This window comes from Stomoxys calcitrans, chromosome 4 (assembly GCF_963082655.1).
Source record: "Stomoxys calcitrans chromosome 4, idStoCalc2.1, whole genome shotgun sequence".
Classification (NCBI taxonomy): domain Eukaryota; kingdom Metazoa; phylum Arthropoda; class Insecta; order Diptera; family Muscidae; genus Stomoxys; species Stomoxys calcitrans.
Window position 1 is genome coordinate 114,746,339 of NC_081555.1, and position 18,711 is coordinate 114,765,049.

At 38.8% G+C, this 18,711-nt stretch overlaps 2 protein-coding genes across 2 annotated transcripts in view; both read left to right on the plus strand.

Annotated features, from left to right (window-relative positions):
* The window catches only part of LOC131997008 (uncharacterized protein K02A2.6-like), a 75,430-nt gene extending 63,309 nt beyond the window's left edge, over positions 1-12,121 (plus strand). Inside the window, exon 3 of the mRNA XM_059367247.1 lies at positions 8,105-12,121. Within this exon, the coding sequence (XP_059223230.1) occupies positions 8,105-12,121 (4,017 nt within the window). The remainder of the gene's footprint in view (positions 1-8,104) is intronic.
* LOC106081977 (uncharacterized) overlaps positions 1-18,711 on the plus strand; it is a 433,937-nt gene that overhangs the window by 187,095 nt on the left and 228,131 nt on the right. The gene's annotated exons all lie outside the window — the stretch shown is intronic.

Below are 18,711 nucleotides of genomic sequence, written 5' to 3' on the forward strand. Positions count from 1 at the left end.
CCGCACTGCCAAAGCTATGCAGCGCTGGTCGTAGGGGAGAATGTCATAAAATGTGATGGGCATTAAATTTCCTAGACCTTGGCGATTTTGGCCAGACAGTAGGCCACCATTTGGCCATTAATTGGGAAACACCAATCAAACGGAGGAATGTACCTACATTTTACATGTTTTGTAGCTCTATTTCGATAGTACCGGACTTGACAGATATCTCCATACATTTCGTATATATGAAAATACCAAAAAGAAGAAATATTTTATTTTCAGTGATTTTGTCGCACTGCGTTAATGAACTACAAATAACAGCAATAAAATATCAGTGGAGGTGGCCGGTAACTTTGTTGCTGAATTGCTTTATTGTCTGAGGGGGATAACGACCAGACAACACATTTTAATCTCACGAAAACCACAACACAATTAAAATATGGGGATTTAGGCCGCCTTAAAACAGGATATTCAGCCGAGGTGATTAACAAAATATTTACATCTTGAAAATGAGCCAAGATAAATGGTAATCAGATTAAGATTTGTATGGGCAGTCTCATATGTGTTTGCTGTTCTCTTCACCTCACATTTGTTCTGAGAATTTTAATGGGCCTTTATTGACAAGAATGAATGAAATATTTGTGTGTTTTGCAAATAGGCGTTCTTCGTCCAATCATTGCCATTTGTCGATATGAAATTTGTGATAAATCCGCTTGCCATGGATGTCGATTCTTTTGATAATAAATTTCACCTGGATTATTGTTTCTTCACCTTTGGCTAACAGTTTCTTTAGCACCTTTCAGGGCAGCAAATGTAGTTTGGGTTTAACATGTTAGATATCTTAAACGTTTTTTTTTTTTTTGGCGCATGTTCTTCATTTGGATTTGCTTCCAGTTTGTAGTTGTTGTAAAATATTTGCTTGTCCTTTTTGGCTTTTGTGTGTAGTCTTACTAATCTTTTGTTACAACAATTTCCATCGATTGTTTTACAATTTGTGGACAATGAAAAGAAAATTTCAAGACAAGAAAGAAAAAAGGAAAACACCACTTTAGCAGTTACATTGTTTTTGAAGTGGCCTCTCGAATGAGACATAGGTTCTAACACACAGTCTGCCCTTGTGGCTGCCAAGCCACACATGAATACCAGGTGCGCGGGCGTATGCACAAGTTGCTGAGTTCATATCAGGCCTTCCATGTCCGTCCTACTGTCTACCCATCCATCCATCCATCCATCCGTCTGTCTGTCTGTCTGTCTGCCTCTCTAACTCACAATGACAGCTGTGCAAAAGAAATCCAATTGAAATTTCGACACTTAACAAGCGTTAACTTACTGACATTTTGTGTTTCTTGATTGGTGTATATGTCGTGGCTGGTCGTGGCGTAGTTGGGAAACCTAAAAATGAAAAAAAAAAAAACAAGTAAATGATCTAATCGAACTATGACCCTAAGGCCTAAGTAAGATATTATGAAATGTTGAGTTTGCATCTTAGGAATGCTGTTTACCTTTTTCTCATTGGGTAGGCTGGTAGCTAAAAACAATAGTCATAATAAGACATAAACTTGGGTGGCCCATGGGATGCAAAGTCCGTCCCTTGCTGACACCGTTATACTTAAAATAAACACATATTGCCACAAATTTTACAACAATCATTGTCTGAAGAAAATGGGAAGGTTTGAATGTGAGAATTTGCTTACATTGATCTAAACAAAGCCTCTGGTTGAGAGAATAGTACAGGATTTGTATTTTCATGAAGTCTTCATCTAAAAATGTCTACTATTATCTGAAGCCCTACCTCTCGCTCAGATCATAAAGATCGAAGCTGAGAATCTCTTGGCGGCGATTGTCTATCCAAAAGATGATATTTTGGTTGGCTGCTGCCATAACTGCTCAAAAGAAACTGCTTTGCTTTTATGGCTGGTGGATGGTCTCCGAAAAACGTCAAACAAAGGTTAGATGTCTTCGGCTTCCGCTACCAGATCCTTTTGAATGCAAATAGACCCGCCAGATATGCTATTTGGAGAGATCTTCGTCTCCTGATTTAGTTGACCAAATATTTACTAGATGGCCAATGGGCACCACATTGGGCCTTAAAATTTTGGACATCATTTCGTGAGCAACTTTGCTTTAACCATTCAAAATTTCAAATACCTTGGGTATAAAAATATTTTCCAAAAAATTTTTGAAGATTTCGTATTCTTTGTATATAAATCTTCTGATCTCATAAAATGGGATTTTAATTATATACCAGCTGGACAGGGCCCGCTCCGCTGTGCCTTCTTTCAGTCTCTTATTATATCTGAGCCATATACTGACACGGTCAGGAAAAAAGTGCTGTTTGGGGGTGCTGGTGCTGCCTTTAAGATATTTCGCCCCAAAGTGTCGATATTATTGGGTTGCCCAAAAAGTAATTGCGGATTTTTCATATAGTCGGCGTTGACAAATTTTTTCACAGCTTGTGACTCTGTAATTGCATTCTTTCTTCTGTCAGTTATCAGCTGTTACTTTTAGCTTGCTTTAGAAATAAAGTGTAAACAAGTATATTTGATTAGAGTTCATTCTAAGTTTTATTAAAAATGCATTTACTTTCTTTTAAAAAATCCGCAATTACTTTTTGGGCAACTCAATATATTGGTGCTTTACTCCCAAATTTCTTTTATTTGAGCCTTACATTGCTATGGCTGGTAAATATGTCCGGTAAGAGGGTGTTTTTGGGAGTGAGGTGATATCGCATGTTCCAGATTCGTGCTCTAGTCTCAAAAATCTTGCTTATGAGCCTAATATTGTCATTGTTGGTTTAAATTTCCATTAGGCGGGCTTTGGAAATGGTGCGTCCGCCCGTAAATTCTTCTCCGAGATCTGCCGCTTTTGAAAATATCCTCCCATTAAAGTTTGGATGTTAGATCTACTTAATTCTCATGGTTTTGGTGGTGGATTGGAGTAGCCAAACCCTTTGCCCAGAAAATGGATATCAGATTCATACTCATCTTCCAAAAACCACATTTTATGAGATGAGTTGTCTCTTAAACCACTTGGCCATAAAACGGATATCAAGTTTGAACCGCTTTTTGCCATAATTCACAAATATGTTCAGTTTGAGGGGTAAGTGGGTAGAGTGGGGCGGCCACCCACACATTTAGCCCTGAAAAAATATCACCGTCGTGCTCAACTGTTTAATTGTTTTTTTTTTTTTTTTTTTTTTGAGTCGCATTTGGTTCAGGAGGAGTTTATGGGATGAGAATACCCCCAAAAACTTGACCTCAAAATTGGATATCAAATTCGTTTTCTACTATCAAATATCGGTTATTTACACCCCTTGTTGCCATAGTAGGCAAACATGGCCGATTTAAAGGGAGTTTAGTGGGCGGACCCTGAAATATTATCAGCATAGTGCTAGAGCACGATTTGTTTGAGCCCCATTATGTGAAGCATTTTAAAGGTAGCGATCAAGAAATTCAGGGCTACGGGTCTTGTTCAGATCCACACTAACTCATTTTTTTTTTTGGTATTGCTTATCTACTATGAAAATCATATTTCAAAGCTACCGCTCGGAATACCACATTTTTAAAGATCCCTAGGTCCTCCTGTGGCTATCCCATTTTGAGGGTAAAAAGTGTACTCATCTACCCAAGACTTTTTATTGCTGTTCTATTTTATCCAAATCGGCCTTCATATATTATTATTAATTAATTTCTTGGGTAGGGTAGGGGGAGAAGGATTGCCCTCTGACACATCCTTTCATTTGAGTAAAATATATTCTCGGTCGTCCTATGTGACAATTTGATGTTGTTTTTATTTGGGGGGAGAGGGTCGCTCACTCCAACGTTGAGACCTAAAAGACAAATGATTTGAGTCCTTTATTGTCGCGATATACATGTCCTGCTGAACGGCAGGACGACTGGACATGACCCAGATTCTTGAATCCTTATATCAACCATTAGATTCGAACTCTACTGACATAGACCTTTCTTTTAGTTCACATATTATCCCGCTCAAACCACACGTCCGGTGCCAGACTGTTTACCAGATTCTTAGTCAACTCCCAAAGACCTTTCATATGATACACATTTTGTGATATTCATTCCCTTTTAAAAGGGTTTGGGGTTGGGGAGGCCCCGTAGACACCTTGGACCAAATTCTTCCTACTTCCAAACTCCTTTTATTTGATATCCATATCCCAATTGATAAATTATATATCCATGTTCCAATTGGTAAATAAGACCTGCTGGGGGGTTTTGGCGGGTGGGGAGGCGCCTCAGATACCAATGAAGAAAATTTTGTATAAGATTCTTACTCTACTTTTAAATACCTTTCGTTTGATATCCATATTGTCTTAATTGGTATATATGCCCTGCGGGAGGGTTTTGGGGGGTGGGGTGGCCCCTCAGACACCAAGGAATAAATTTTTATATCAGATTTGTACTCAACTTTTAAATATCTTTCATTTGATTCCCATATTGCCCAAAGCGGTGAAAGCGTATTATTGGGGGGTATTTCGGAGATGGGGCATCCCCCCTGCGCACTTTGGGCGAAGTTTCATTCCCATATTGTCCCAATCGTAAAACATATCCGTCCGGGTGGGTTTTGGGATGGGTCATTCCCCCAGGTAATTTGACGCAAAATTTTTATACCAGTTTCGTGTTTTGGGGGTACCATAAGGTTGCATACAAAATTTCGCTTAAATCGGTGCGCACATCTCCGAGATCTGGGGTTTTTAAATTTTGTGGTATGGGGAGGGTCCGGCCCCCCTTCGAATATTAAAACATGTAGTACCCTATTTTCACCGGGGGCTCAAACTATACCATCTGTGAAAATTTCATAAAAATCGGTTTAGCCGTTTTTGGGTCTATAAGGAACAGACAAACACTAACAAAGAAATAAACAAACAAACAAAGCGGTGGTAGACCCTACCCATTTCTGGGAAGTGTGGTTCAGAGCGGACTATATTTGGATATAGCTGCCTTATAGACCGACCGTCCGATATAGGGTATTGAGGCCATAAAAGATCAATTTATTAACCGAATACGATAAAATTTGGCACAGTGTGTTCTGATAGACCTCTACCAATTCCTGTCGATTGTGGTCCAGATCGAACCATATTAGAATATAGCTGCCATGTAGTCCGATCTCCCGATATAGTGTAATGAGCCTATAAACGGAACACTTTTCATTCAATTTCGATGAAATTTGGCACAGCGAGTTCTGATACCCCACTAAACCTTTTTGTTGAATATCGTCCAGATCGGTCCATATTTGGATATAGCTGCCATATAGACCAATCTCCCGATATAGAGTATTGAGCCCATAAAAGGAGTAATTTTCATCCGATTTGGATAAAATTTGAAACAGTACGATTTGGTACCCCTCTTAACCTTTGTGTCCTACATCGTCCACATCGGACCATATTTGAATATAGCTGCTGAGTCCATAGAAGGAGAATCGGGTGAAAAATAACCAATTTATTGCCTTAAGACTCATAGTCTGGAGATCGGTCTATATAGCGACTATATATAACAGAAATCCGGTTTTATGAGATCAGGTTTATATACAAAGAATTCGAAATCATCCAAAATTGCTTGGCAAATATTTTTATGTACCCAAGATATCTCGGTATTTACCCAATTTACCGGGTAAACACCTTTTGGGTATTTACCCATCGCCCTTCTCTAATCATTTGTTGTCCTTTGCGTGCGTGAGTAACATTTTTTTCTTATGAGTGTGAGTAAAAAATCACTACTCGCACATCTCTAAACTCTACCCGTTCTCAAACGGCAGATTTTTATACCCTAGGATGGGGGTATACTACCTAGTCATTCCGTATGTAACACCTCCAAATATTGATCTGTGATCCCATAAAGTATATATATTCTGGATCATCTCGACATTCTGATTCGATCTAGCGATGTCCGTCCGTCTGTCGAAATCAGAATAGCGGTCGAACGTGTGAAGCTAACCGTTTGAAATGTTGCACAGATACTTAATATTGATGTAGGTCATTGGGGATTGCAATTGGGCCATAACGTTTCAGATTTAAATATAGCTCCCATATGAACCGATTTCCCGATTTGACTTCTTGAGTCCCTGGTAGCCGCAATTTTCACTCGATTTGGCTGAAATTTTGTATATGGTGTGCATTTAGGACTTTAAAGCACTGTGCCGGGTACGATCCAAATCGGTCTATAACCTCGGCTCCCATATAAACCGATATCCCGATTTGACTTCTTGAGCCCCTGGAAGCCGCAATTTTCATCCGATTTGACTGAAATTTTGAATGTGACGTTCTGTTAGAACTTCCAACAACTGTGTCAAGTACGGTCCAAATCGCTCTATAACCTGATATGTCTCCCATATAAACCGATCTTCCAATTTGACTTCTTGAGCCCCTGGAAGCCACAAATCTCATCCGGTTTAGCTGAAATTTTGCACGTAGTGTTCTGTTATGACTTCCAACAACTGTGTGAAGTACGGTCTAAATCGGTCTATAACCTGATAAAGCCCCATATAAACCGATCTCCCGATTTGACTTCTTGAGCCCCTGGAAGCCACAAATTTCATCCAATTTGGCTGAAATTTTGCATAAAGTGCTTTGTTAAGACTTCCAATAACTGGGTCAAGTACGGTTCGAATCGGTCTATAACCTAAAATAGCTCCCATAAAAATCGATCTCCCGATTTAGTATGTAGAATAAAATTATGCCCTTCCTCTAAATTACATGTGTTTATATTTAGCAGAATACACAGTCTGCATTGCAATTTACGATATCTATGCTCATGCTCGGCGTATAGAAATTCTTCCGCAAGACCCGAAGAAAAAGTGCCTAGAGCGTTGTAGCTACTTGCGAAAGAAGGGAGCATGGTCTGTACGACTCTATTTACTCCAAACCTTTCCAATCTTCAGAAGGGCATTCACGCTGCTAATTTTCATATATCGGGAACTATGAGAGGAAAGATGCAGAGACACGTTGATGACCTTATTTAGGTACTCGAGAGATTTCTCCAGCAAGGCCCGAAAGAAAAAGTGCCGAGAGCATTGTAACCACTTGCGAAAGAAGGGAGCTCGATCTATACGACTCTCTTTTACTCCAATCCTTTCCGATCTTCAGAAGGGCACTCACGCTGACAATTTCAATACATCGGGAACTATAAGAGAAACGACGCAGAGACAGGTTGATGACCTTATTCAGGTACTCGATTCCGGGTATTTCCAAACTCTTTAGCATCACACAGAGATTTCTTCAACAAGGCCCGAACGAAGAAGTGCCTAGAGCGTTGTAGCTACTTGCGAAAGAAGGGAGCTCGAATCTGTATGACTTTCTTCTACTTTAAACTTTTCCGGTCTTCAGAAGGGCACTCACGCTGCCAATTACCATACATCGGGAACTACAAGAGAAACGACACAGACACAGGTTGATGACCTTATTCAGGTACTTGATTCTGGGCATTTCCAAATTCTTTAGCATCACATAGAGATTTCGTTGGACCTATCACTTTAGGTATTATCCGTGATTGAAAAGGAAGTCTAGTTCCAGTGTACTAAATTGTCAATATATGACTATAAGATTCTGCTTAAATTAACGCCTATGTACTTGTTTTCTAAAACCGCTTTTAAGACTAATTAGTTCTGAAGACCATCATGGTATCAGAGCGATGGCTTTAGTGTCTTCATTGACTTCTTCAACAGTTCCCTTCAAAGTTTTGCGATTACGTTCCATATGTGCCATGTATGCAAATGCCAATTTGCTCAGGAACTTTCCATTAAAGAACTGGGGCAAACTTCTCACAAATCAAATCAAAGAACTTGACAAAGGCAATGGTGGTAGAGGGTTTATAAGATTTGGCCCGGCCGAACTTAGCACGCTTTTACTTGTTCTCATTAAGTGTTGGATATCTAAACTACTGTCATTCACACATTTTTAATCACATCTTCATTGAATTATTTTAACAAGCTATTATACTTTTTCGTATTTGAATAACTGTCACATTTTTTTAATCTCTTTCATTTTTATTTCATAGAAAAGACGTTTTGGTATTTTTTGTAAAAGACTAGATTTTCTCAGATTCATCATTTGGCGACGAGGATATAAGAAACAAATCAAAAAACAATGGATTCTAATAATTTTTCGTAGGTTTTGGCTCAACTGCAAGAAACCAATCACGCATTTTTGGCACAAATGTTGGCTCAAAACCAAGCTATTTTGGAAGATGTTATTTCGAGGAACAAGAGCTCTTTGGTGATACCTTCGTTCAGAAATTTCAATAGTGGAACAGAACAATGGTCAACATATCAATTTCAATTGGAACAGCATATGATAGCAAGTTCTGTAAAATGTGAAGATACGAAGCGGTCTTGTTTTCTTAGCTGGGTTGGATCTGATGTTTTGGAGCTTTTGCAAAGGCTATTTGATGGGAAAGCAGAAGTACAACCATTCAAGGAGTTAGTTACCGCATTAGAAAAGCATTTTGGAAGTCAACAGCACATTTTAGCCGCTCGATTTAAATTTTATAATCAAACAAGAATGAAGGAGAATCAGAAATACGTTGATTGGGTTGCAGATCTAAGAGGTGTAGCCAGAGAATGTAATTTTACGTGTGAAAATGAATACTGCAGACAATCCTACATCGATAACAAAATAAGGGATATGATTGTGTTATACACTCCACATAAGAAAGTCCGAACAGCTTGTTTGCAAAAATCAAATCCATCTTTAGAAGAGGTGCTGAAAATTTGTTCAATTTTTGAAGCAACTGTTAAGGCGTCGGATGAGATCGAAGATACTAAGGAGCCGACAAATGAAGTTCACGCTATTCAACGTTATAATGTTTCAGAAAGTAAATCAAAGGGAAAGCTTACTTTCAAGAATTTACAGTCTTGTCCAGGCTGTGGAAAGTCTCATCAGAGAGAAGAATGTTATCACTTTAAGAATAGAACCAGATGCAATAGATGCTCGAAGCTTGGACATATATCGAAAGTATGTCAAGCACAAGGTAAGCTTGGAAATAGTCAACAAATTCATGAAATGGAGGTAGAGGAATCGTCTATAAGTCACGTTGAAGCAATCGACACCGTCAATAATGGAAAGAATGATAAACTCATGATCACTATTAAGGTAAATAACGAAGAATTGCCATTTCAATTAGACACTGGAGCTTCATGCTCATTGATTGGACTTGACGTCTACAAGAAATTAAAACAACCTTTGTGTAGTCCAAGTAATAAAACATTAAAAGCGTATGGAGGAGCTATGTTGGCTCTAAAAGGGGTGGTTAATGTGGATGTTAAGGTCGGCAACCAAACACGAAATTTACAACTTTACGTTGTTGATTTGGAAAATGTTGTGAACATATTTGGATTCGATTGGTTTAAAGAATTTGATTTTCAGATAAAAAGTCCATACAATAACCTAGTGATCGAAAACTGCTTGCAAGTTTCAAATGACTCTCTTACGGATTTAGAATGTAGATTGAAACAAGTCTTAAACAATTTCAATGAAGTTTTTTCTGAAGGACTTGGACACTGTCCAACGTTTAAAGCAGATATTACCCTTAAGTCCGATGCAGTTCCAAAATTTATGAAACCTTACAATATTCCATTTGCGTTACACGACAAAGTTCGACAGGAAATTGACCGTTTGGTCTCCAATGGCGTCATAGAGCCAATAAATTCGAGTGAATGGGCTTCGCCAATTGTGGTGGTTCCAAAACCAAATGGTTCCATAAGGGTTTGCGCCGATTTTAAAGTTACTTTAAATCCCCAAATAAAAACTGAAAGATATCCCATACCAAGAATCGAAGAATTATTCCACAAACTTCAAGGAGGTCGGTATTTCTCTAAAATTGACTTGAGTGAAGCATATTTGCAGATTGAATTGTCTGATGCAGCAAAAAGAATTATGGTTATAAATACTCCTTTTGGTTTATATCAATATAAGCGTATGCCTTTCGGGATTGCAAGTGCACCCGCAATTTTTCAGAGATTTATGGAGGAAACATTAGCAGATATTCCTGGATGCGCAATTTACCTTGATGACGTAATTATAACAGGAAAAACAAACAGTGAACATATTCAGAACTTGACTAATGTGCTGGAGAAACTAAAATATCATGGACTCAAATGTAAAACTGAGAAATGTGAGATTTCGAAATCTTTGGTCGAATATGTAGGCCACATTATTGACTGTGATGGTATAAGACCTTCAGAAAAACGTTTGGCTGCAATTCAAAATATGCCAAGGCCATCAAATATTAAAGAATTGAAATCATTTATAGGAAAAATTTTTGTTTTGTTTCACAGATTTCCTGATGGCTCTGAAAAACCAATATGCTTTGCTTCAAAAACGCTGAATGCTTCTCAAGTTAATTATTCTCAAATAGAGAAGGAGGCTCTTGCCATAATATTTGGTGTGACCAAGTTTCACCAGTATCTATATGGTAGACACTTTGAATTAGTAACAGATCATCAAGCTCTTACTACAATATTTCATCCCTTCAAAAAGCTTCCTATCATGACATTGCATCGACTTCAACGCTGGGCCATTACACTGCAAGCATACGAATATTCTATAAAGTATAAAACAACTTCTCATCATGCAAACGCTGACGCATTATCAAGATTGCCAATGGGAGATAATAAAGAATTCGATAAAACTGAAGCGGAGGTGTTATATATTGATGATGTTTATAATACGATATTGCAAGACTGTCCTATTGATTCCGAAACTGTAGCATTGCACACAAAAAGCGACGAAACACTAAAAGTTATCACGAATTATGTGAAAAATGGCTGGCCGGAGGAGAATAAATCGGAGGCTTCTTTCAATCCGTATTTTGCAAGAAAATATTCGATTTCTATCGAAAAGGATGTGCTTCTTCTGCACAATGAACACTCACGTGTAATAGTTCCAAGCTCACTTCGCTCAAAAGTTTTGAGTATGCTACATGACGGACATTGGGGTGCATGTAGAATGAAGCAATTAGCAAGAAGATATGTGTGGTTTCCGAATATTGACCAAGAAATTGAGAGTATGGCAAAAAAATGTACGATTTGTCAAGAAAATGGGGATAATCCGAAACAAGTATTTTCTGCATGGCCCGAAGCTGAGCTACCATGGGAAAGAATACACATTGATTTTGCTGGTCCATTTTTAAACAAAATGTGGCTTATTGCAGTTGATTCGTACTCCAAATTTCCTTTTGTCAGGCCAGTATCTGTAGCTACCTCGGGATCAACTATAGCAGCTTTACAAAGGTTTTTCGCAATTGAAGGTCTACCACGTACCATTGTAACTGATAATGGTACACAATTCACGTCATCTGAATTTAAAAGGTTTTGTGAAGTAAACGCTATTGAGCATCTGACAACAGCCCCGTTTCATCCGGCTTCGAATGGATTAGCTGAACGTTTTGTTCGAACTTTTAAGACAGCTTTTACTAAGATAAGTAAGGAACAACCAAATCAAGAACAGGCGTTGTACAAGTATTTGGTAACATATAGATCAACACCAAACCCACATACTGGTAAATCTCCAGCAGAATTACTTCACGGTCGTCAGCCTCGTACAATTTTAACCGCAATGTTTCCTGTGAAGCACGAATTATCAAAATTTTCTTCGAAGTTATCTATTGGTCAAAAGGTTTATGTACGAAATTTCTCTGGTAAAAAACGCTGGGTTGAAGGAGAAATAAAAGCAACAATGGGAAATTTAATGTTTACAGTAAAAACAGCGCAGGGCGAAGTCCGAAGGCATCAAAATCAAATAAAAAGCAGAATAGAAACGAGTGGAAACAATATAACTAAACAATGTCATGTATCAAAAAAGACAGCTAATGACGATATAGACATATTAATTCCAGATAACTATTCTAATATGAATCCAAGCGTAGAAACAAGTGAACGACACTCAACAGTTATCGAACAAACCAACATCGCAAGCAGTTGTGAGAGGTTAGAACCAGCTAATCAAGCTTCAGGTCAAACCACAATTGTGGAAGCTTCCCAAAATATGCAATCCAACGGACAAGGAACTAGCGGAAAACAAAACTGTCAAAACAGCGAAATGTCACGCCCCTGTGGAAAACGTCGACAACAGTTTATCCCCAGAAGATCGGAAAGAATTCGGAAAAGATTTAAAGGGAAAGCAAATTAAGTGCGAGGGAATGTTGGATATCTAAACTACTGTCATTCACACATTTTTAATCACATCTTCATTGAATTATTTTAACAAGCTATTATACTTTTTCGTATTTGAATAACTGTCACATTTTTTTAATCTCTTTCATTTTTATTCCATAGAAAAGACGTTTTGGTATTTTTTGTAAAAGACTAGATTTTCTCAGATTCATCATTAAGTAACAGACTTAAAGGATTTTGTATTAAACGGAGGCCACCGTATCGAAGAGGTTAGGATGTCCGCCTATGACTCTAAACGCCTGGGATCGAGTCCTGGCGAGACCATCGGAAAAAATTTCAGCGGTGGTTTTCCTCTCCTAATGCTGGCAACATTTGTGAGGCACTATGCCATGTCAAACTTCTCTCCAAAGAGGTGTCGCACTGCGGCACGCCGTTCGGACTCGGCTATAAACTTGAATCGGACTGCACTCATTGATATGTGAGAAGTTTTCCCCCAGTTCCTTAGTGCTTAATTTGCAATTTTTGTATTAAAATTGAACCTTAATATTTAGGTAATTGTTTTTCTAAAATTTTATATGCAATTTAGGGATCGCCTCTATTCTTTGCCAAATACAATTTTTCGGCTCTTCCTGAATGAAAATTCAAAAAAATAAATCTTGCAAAGCATCCGTTATGCCATTGGTAAGCTTGAAAGCGATAGCGAAGGAATGCATCCCTTTTGAAGATTATGAAAACGTAGCCATTGCGGCATCGTTGGATGTTATCGTGTGTGTATGTTTTATTTAACAAGGATAAATGACACCATATAAAACTTAACAAGCTATTTCATTTATTTTGTTTTTTTTTTATTATTGTTCATCCTCTGAGCGGGTTCCTTTTGGACTTTCGTTGCCACAATGGACCGAGAGAAACCCATGCATGCCAACAAAAAGCAACAAGAATTGGCGCCTTGTTGAGAAAAAATTTAATTTGTTTGGTGATTTTTTATTTTGAGGCAACAAAGCTATAATTTTAAATTAGCGCCATAAACAGACGGCATCACCATAGCACAACAGTCTCGCCATATCCTCAAAAGGAGAGGAGCGCGAGAAAAAACCACAAAAACTAAAAACAACTGTGTGTTTTTGTTTAATGAATCGAGCGAGTTAAGGAAATAATCAAAACACAGATATACAAGATCGTTAATATATCAAAAGTTGCGGCTTAACTTGCCTTTTCTGTTTGGTAATGCCTATCTTGTGGCTTATTGGGATTTTTTTGGTTGAATTCCTTCTCTTCCCTTCGCACATATCATAATTGGGTGCTCAGCTTAATGGTATTTAAATTGCGTTATCACAAGGTATTTAAATATTTGGCCCTGCCAACCAACGAACGTGGGCCTGATGCTTTAAGGTGCTGCATACAAGATAAGCTGCATGTCGAACAATTAAATTAAAAGATAAGAAAAAAGAAGATTTTTTCTTCGATCGATCGATACCTTCAGTTGGCAAGGGACTGTGGACGATATTTACGAATGTGAATGTGTCAATTTTAAGATAAAGTTTGAAACATGTGAAAAACATCATCGAGAATGACTGTAAAAACAAAAGACTTAAGACACAAACTTGATAACATTTGGGTTATGCTGCATGTGGAACATTAAATGATTTTTGAAAGTGTCACAGGGTGATATTTATTCAACAAACCTTTAGTAAGAGGTATGGGAGAAAGATCATACAAACATTGGGCCATATGGAGAGCTTTTTATGGAGGACATAACAAAATTTACCCAATATAGGATAAGGTTAGGTGAGATACCCGGATATACGATGGGGACATATGGGAACCACAGCGTTTCCCCAATAGCTGTAGCCTCTTAGATCCTGATAGATTAACGGCCTCGGCAACGATGGCGGCACATTTCATACTTTACCCTTACGTACCACTTTAATGACTGAATAAAAGTTGTTAGTCTCTCTAAACTCAGTCTTATCATCCAATGTCGTGATAGAACAAATAAAATTGTATCAAATTTATTAATATGATCCGATTCTTGTTCTGAATTTCAGCGAAATTAGGCAATAAATGCGTTTTTTAGGGCTTGTATATCCAGGCCAGCGTAGCGCAGAGGTTAGCATGTCCGCCTATGACGCTAAACGCCTGGGTTCGAATCTTGGCGAGACCATCAGAAAAAAAATTTCTGCGGTGATTTTCCCCTCCTAATGCTGGCAACATTTGTGAGGTACTATGCCATGTAAAAACTGCTCTCTAAAGAGGTGTCGCACTGCGGCACGCCGTCCAGACTCGGCTATAAAAAGGAGGCCCCTTATCATTGAGCTTAAACTTGAATCGGACTGCACTCATTGATATGTGAGAAGTTTTCCCCTGTTCTTAAGTGGAATGTTCATGGGTAAAATTTGTCCCAAGAACTTGATCTGCGTATAGAATATCTGATCAATATCTCAATTTTCATTCCCTCCACCATAGGAAAGGAGTTTTCTTATCAAAGTATCTATTATATAACAAGTAAAAGCGTGCTAAGTTTGGGCGGCCCTAATCTTGGAAAACCCCCACCATGAATTCTGTTAAAATTTTATACAAAATAAATTTTGTTGAAAGGCATCATTTTATGGTTTTTTTTGACCGTATCTGGCACAGTTGTTGGAAGTCATAACAGAACGGCAGTATCTTTCAGGGTCTAAAGATGTCAAATCGGGAGATCAGTTTATATGGCAGCTATAGCAGGTTATAGACTGATGTGGACAGTATTTGGCACAGTTGTTGCAAGTCGTAATAGAACATCGCATGGGAAATTTCAGCCAAATCGGACAAAAATTGGGGCTTGTAAGGACTCAAGAAGTCAAATTGGGAGATCGGTTTATATGATAGCTATATCAGGTTATAGACCGATTTGGACCGTACTTAATGCAGTTGTTGAAAGTTACAACAAAACTTCAAAACATTCAAAATTTCAGCCAAATCGGACAAAAATTGGGGCTTCCAGGGGCTCAAGAAGTCAAATCGGAAGATTGGTTTATATGGGAGCTATATCTAAATTTGAACCGATATGGCCCATTTGGAATCCCCAATGACCTACATCAATATAAGGCTAGCTTTACGCATTCCGCATTATCGCTATCGTGATTTCGACAGACGAACGGACATGGCTTTTTCGAATTAGGAAGTCGAGACGATATATATTCTTTATGGGGTCTTAGACGAATATTTCGAGGTGTTACAAACGGAATGACTAGTTTAGTATACCCCCATCCTATGGTGGTGGGTATAAAAATGAAACTGTTGCGCTTTGTTTGTTAGTTTATTCATCTGTTCTGTATAGACTCAAAAACGGCTGAACCTCGTTTCATGTTATTTTTACAGATGGTTGAGGTTGATATCCCGGTGAAAATAAGGTATTAAAACTTTTGATATTCGAAGGGGGGATTTCCAAAAACGCCAGATCCTTGACTTAGGTGCACCGATTTAAACGAAAGTTTGTATGCCACATTATGGTACCGCAAAAACACGAAATTGATATAAATTTTTGAGGTCAAATAACTGGGGAGACGTTCCGTCCCAAAATCCACCCCCTTACCACCATTCCCAAAAACGCCAGATCTCCGACCTAGGTACACCGATTTAAACGAGAGTGTGTACCCCAATCTTATGGTACCGCAAACACACGAAATTGGTATAAATTTTTGGGGTCAAAAAACTGGGGGGACACACCCATCCCAAAACCCACCCGAACGGACATGTGTACCGGTTGGGACAATATGGGTATTAAACGAAAGATATTTAAGAGTAGAGTACAAAGTTCGTATAAAAATGCCACATTGAGTGTCGGGGGAACCCCCATCCCTAAAAATAGGGATGGGGGATCCCCCCAACAGGACACTTTTTCCGCTTTGGGCAATATGGGTATCAAATGAAAGGTATTTAAAAGTAGAGTACAAATCTGACATTCAAATTTATTCCTTGGCGTCTGACGGGACTTCCTACTCCCCAAAACCGCCCAGCAGGACATATTTACCGATTTGGACTATATGGGTATCAAATGAAAGGTACCAACTTGGCACTTAAATGTTACCCTAATTGTCGGGGGGGGGTCATCCACCCCCAAAAACACCATCCAACAGGACACTTCTTGCGCTTTGGGCAATTTGGGTATCAAATGAAAGGTTTTTAAAAGCAGATTACACATCTGACAAAAACAGGTATAAAAGCGTTAAGTTCGGCCGTGCCGAACTTTGAATACCCACCACCTAGGGTATGTATGTAAACGACCTTTCGTCATAATCCGGTGAAAAATGCATAATTTATGCCCCCATATTGGTGTTTTGGGTAGTTATATCCAAAAACAGACCGATCTGAACCATTTTCGACACGGATGTCGAAAAGCCTAACACAACTAACTGTCCGAAATATTGGCGTAATCGGACAATTAATGCACCTTTTATGCGCCCAAGATCTTAAACCGAGAGATCGGTCTCTATGGCAGCTATATCAAAATCTTGACCAATCTGGGCCAAATTGAGGAAGGAAATTGAGTGGTATAACACAACTCACCATCCCAAATTTCGGCGAAATCGCACAATTAATTGGCCTTTTATGGGTCTTTTATGGGCCCAAGACATTTAATGAGTGAGAACGGTCTATATGGCAGCTATATTCAAATTTGAACCGATCTGAGCCAAACTAAAGAAGGGTGTCGAAGGGACTAACACAACTCACTGTCCCAAATTTTGGCAAAATCGCACAATAAATGCGTATTTAATGGACCTAAGACCTAAAATCGAGAGATCGGTCAATATGTTTATATAGACCTTATTGACCGTTATATAGTACCAATATCCTGATATGACTTCGTGAGACCAAAATAATTCAAATAAAAACTCAGTTAATAATGGTACATTTTTAGCGGAATCCATGGTGGTCGGTTTTTTTCGATGTTCTACTACTATGCGACGTTGGTTTCACATCATTTAAAAGAACCTTCAATTTCAAAAATACTACTAATGTGTATTCCATGACAGCGAGAGAATCCTCTATATAGCCGACTAGGTCGTGAAGGGCTGTTTCAGTAGACTTGCCCTTACCATGTGCATGCTGTTGCCGGCGTTCTGCAGGGATCTTTTCTCTAAGATATTTTGCCATAAATCTCTCTAGAATCTTGAACACAAAGAATGACAAACTAGTAGGGCGAAAATCTGTCGCCTTCGGGTCGTACGAACCACTTCAACTGGACATATTTGTGGACTATGGCAAAATGGGGCTCAAATCTGATATCTGTTTTATGGCCAAGTGTTTCAGGGACGCCTTAACTCCCTCTAAACTACACATTTATATGTAGCTCAGATGTAGTATTTGGGAGTAGAGTATGAATCTGACATCCCCTTTGGGGCAAATGGTTTGGCTACTTCAATCCACCACCAACATTAAGAGAATGAAGTAAATCGAACATCAAAACTTTAATGGGCGAACCCTTCTCTTGCCACATTTTCAGAACCTCAGATCTCCTCAGACAGCCATTAAATCCCTGGAGAAAGAATTTGTGAACACAAGAACCGCTTTCGACTGTTGCAGATCTCTCAACAAGGGGCTGAACAGTTCAAAATTCACCTGTTTTGGGTGCCGGGCAGGGCGACCTTACCTTCGGGTGGTAAGGTCTTCGCGACCTTCGTGTCTTTCCCCTCAAAGATATGATTGTCATGCTAATAAAAGTAGAATATATCACCGTAAGTCAAGGAGTCAGTCTATCGGATATAGCTTGTAATTCAAATGGTGATACGTCATCAGGACCTGACGATTTAAAGTTGTCGAAAGTTGTCATACCCACTACCGTAGGATAGGGGGTATATGTTGCAGATCTCTCAACAAGGGGCTGAACAGTTCAAAATTCACCTGTTTTGGGTGCCGGGCAGGGCGACCTTACCTTCGGGTGGAATGGTCTTCCCGACCTTCGTGTCTTTCCCTCCCACAGGTCATGCTGATAAAAGCAGAGTATATCTCCGTAAGCCTAAGAGTCAGTCTATCGGATATAGCTTGCAATTCAAACGGTGATACATCATCAGGACCTGACGATTTAAAGTTGTCGAAAGTTTTCATACCCACCACCGTAGGATAGGAGGTATATTCATTTAGTCATTCCGTTTGGAACACATCGAAATATCAATTTCCGACACTACACATATTTGGATTGTCGAAAATTATAAGACCATTTAACGATGTCCGTGTGTTTGTCCGTCCGTCTGTTGTATTCACTCTACAGCCTTCTAAAATTAAGGTATTGAGTTGAAATTTGGGGCAGATACGTCTTTTTGATGCACGCAAGTTTAGTTCTTGAACGGGCCAAATCAGACCACATTTCGATATAGCTGCTATATAGCCCGATCTGCCGATAAAGGGTCTAAAGCTTTATTTTTTATCCGATTTTGCTGAAATTTTAAACATTGAGTAGTTTTAGGCCTACCAACATCTGGACCAAAAATATTCTAAACCTCCCGACATCTGACCTAAGTACGATTCAGATCGGACTATATTTAGATATAGCTGCCATATAGACCGATATGCCGATAAGGGGTCTGAAGCCCATAAAAGCACATTTTTTTTATCCAATTTCACTGA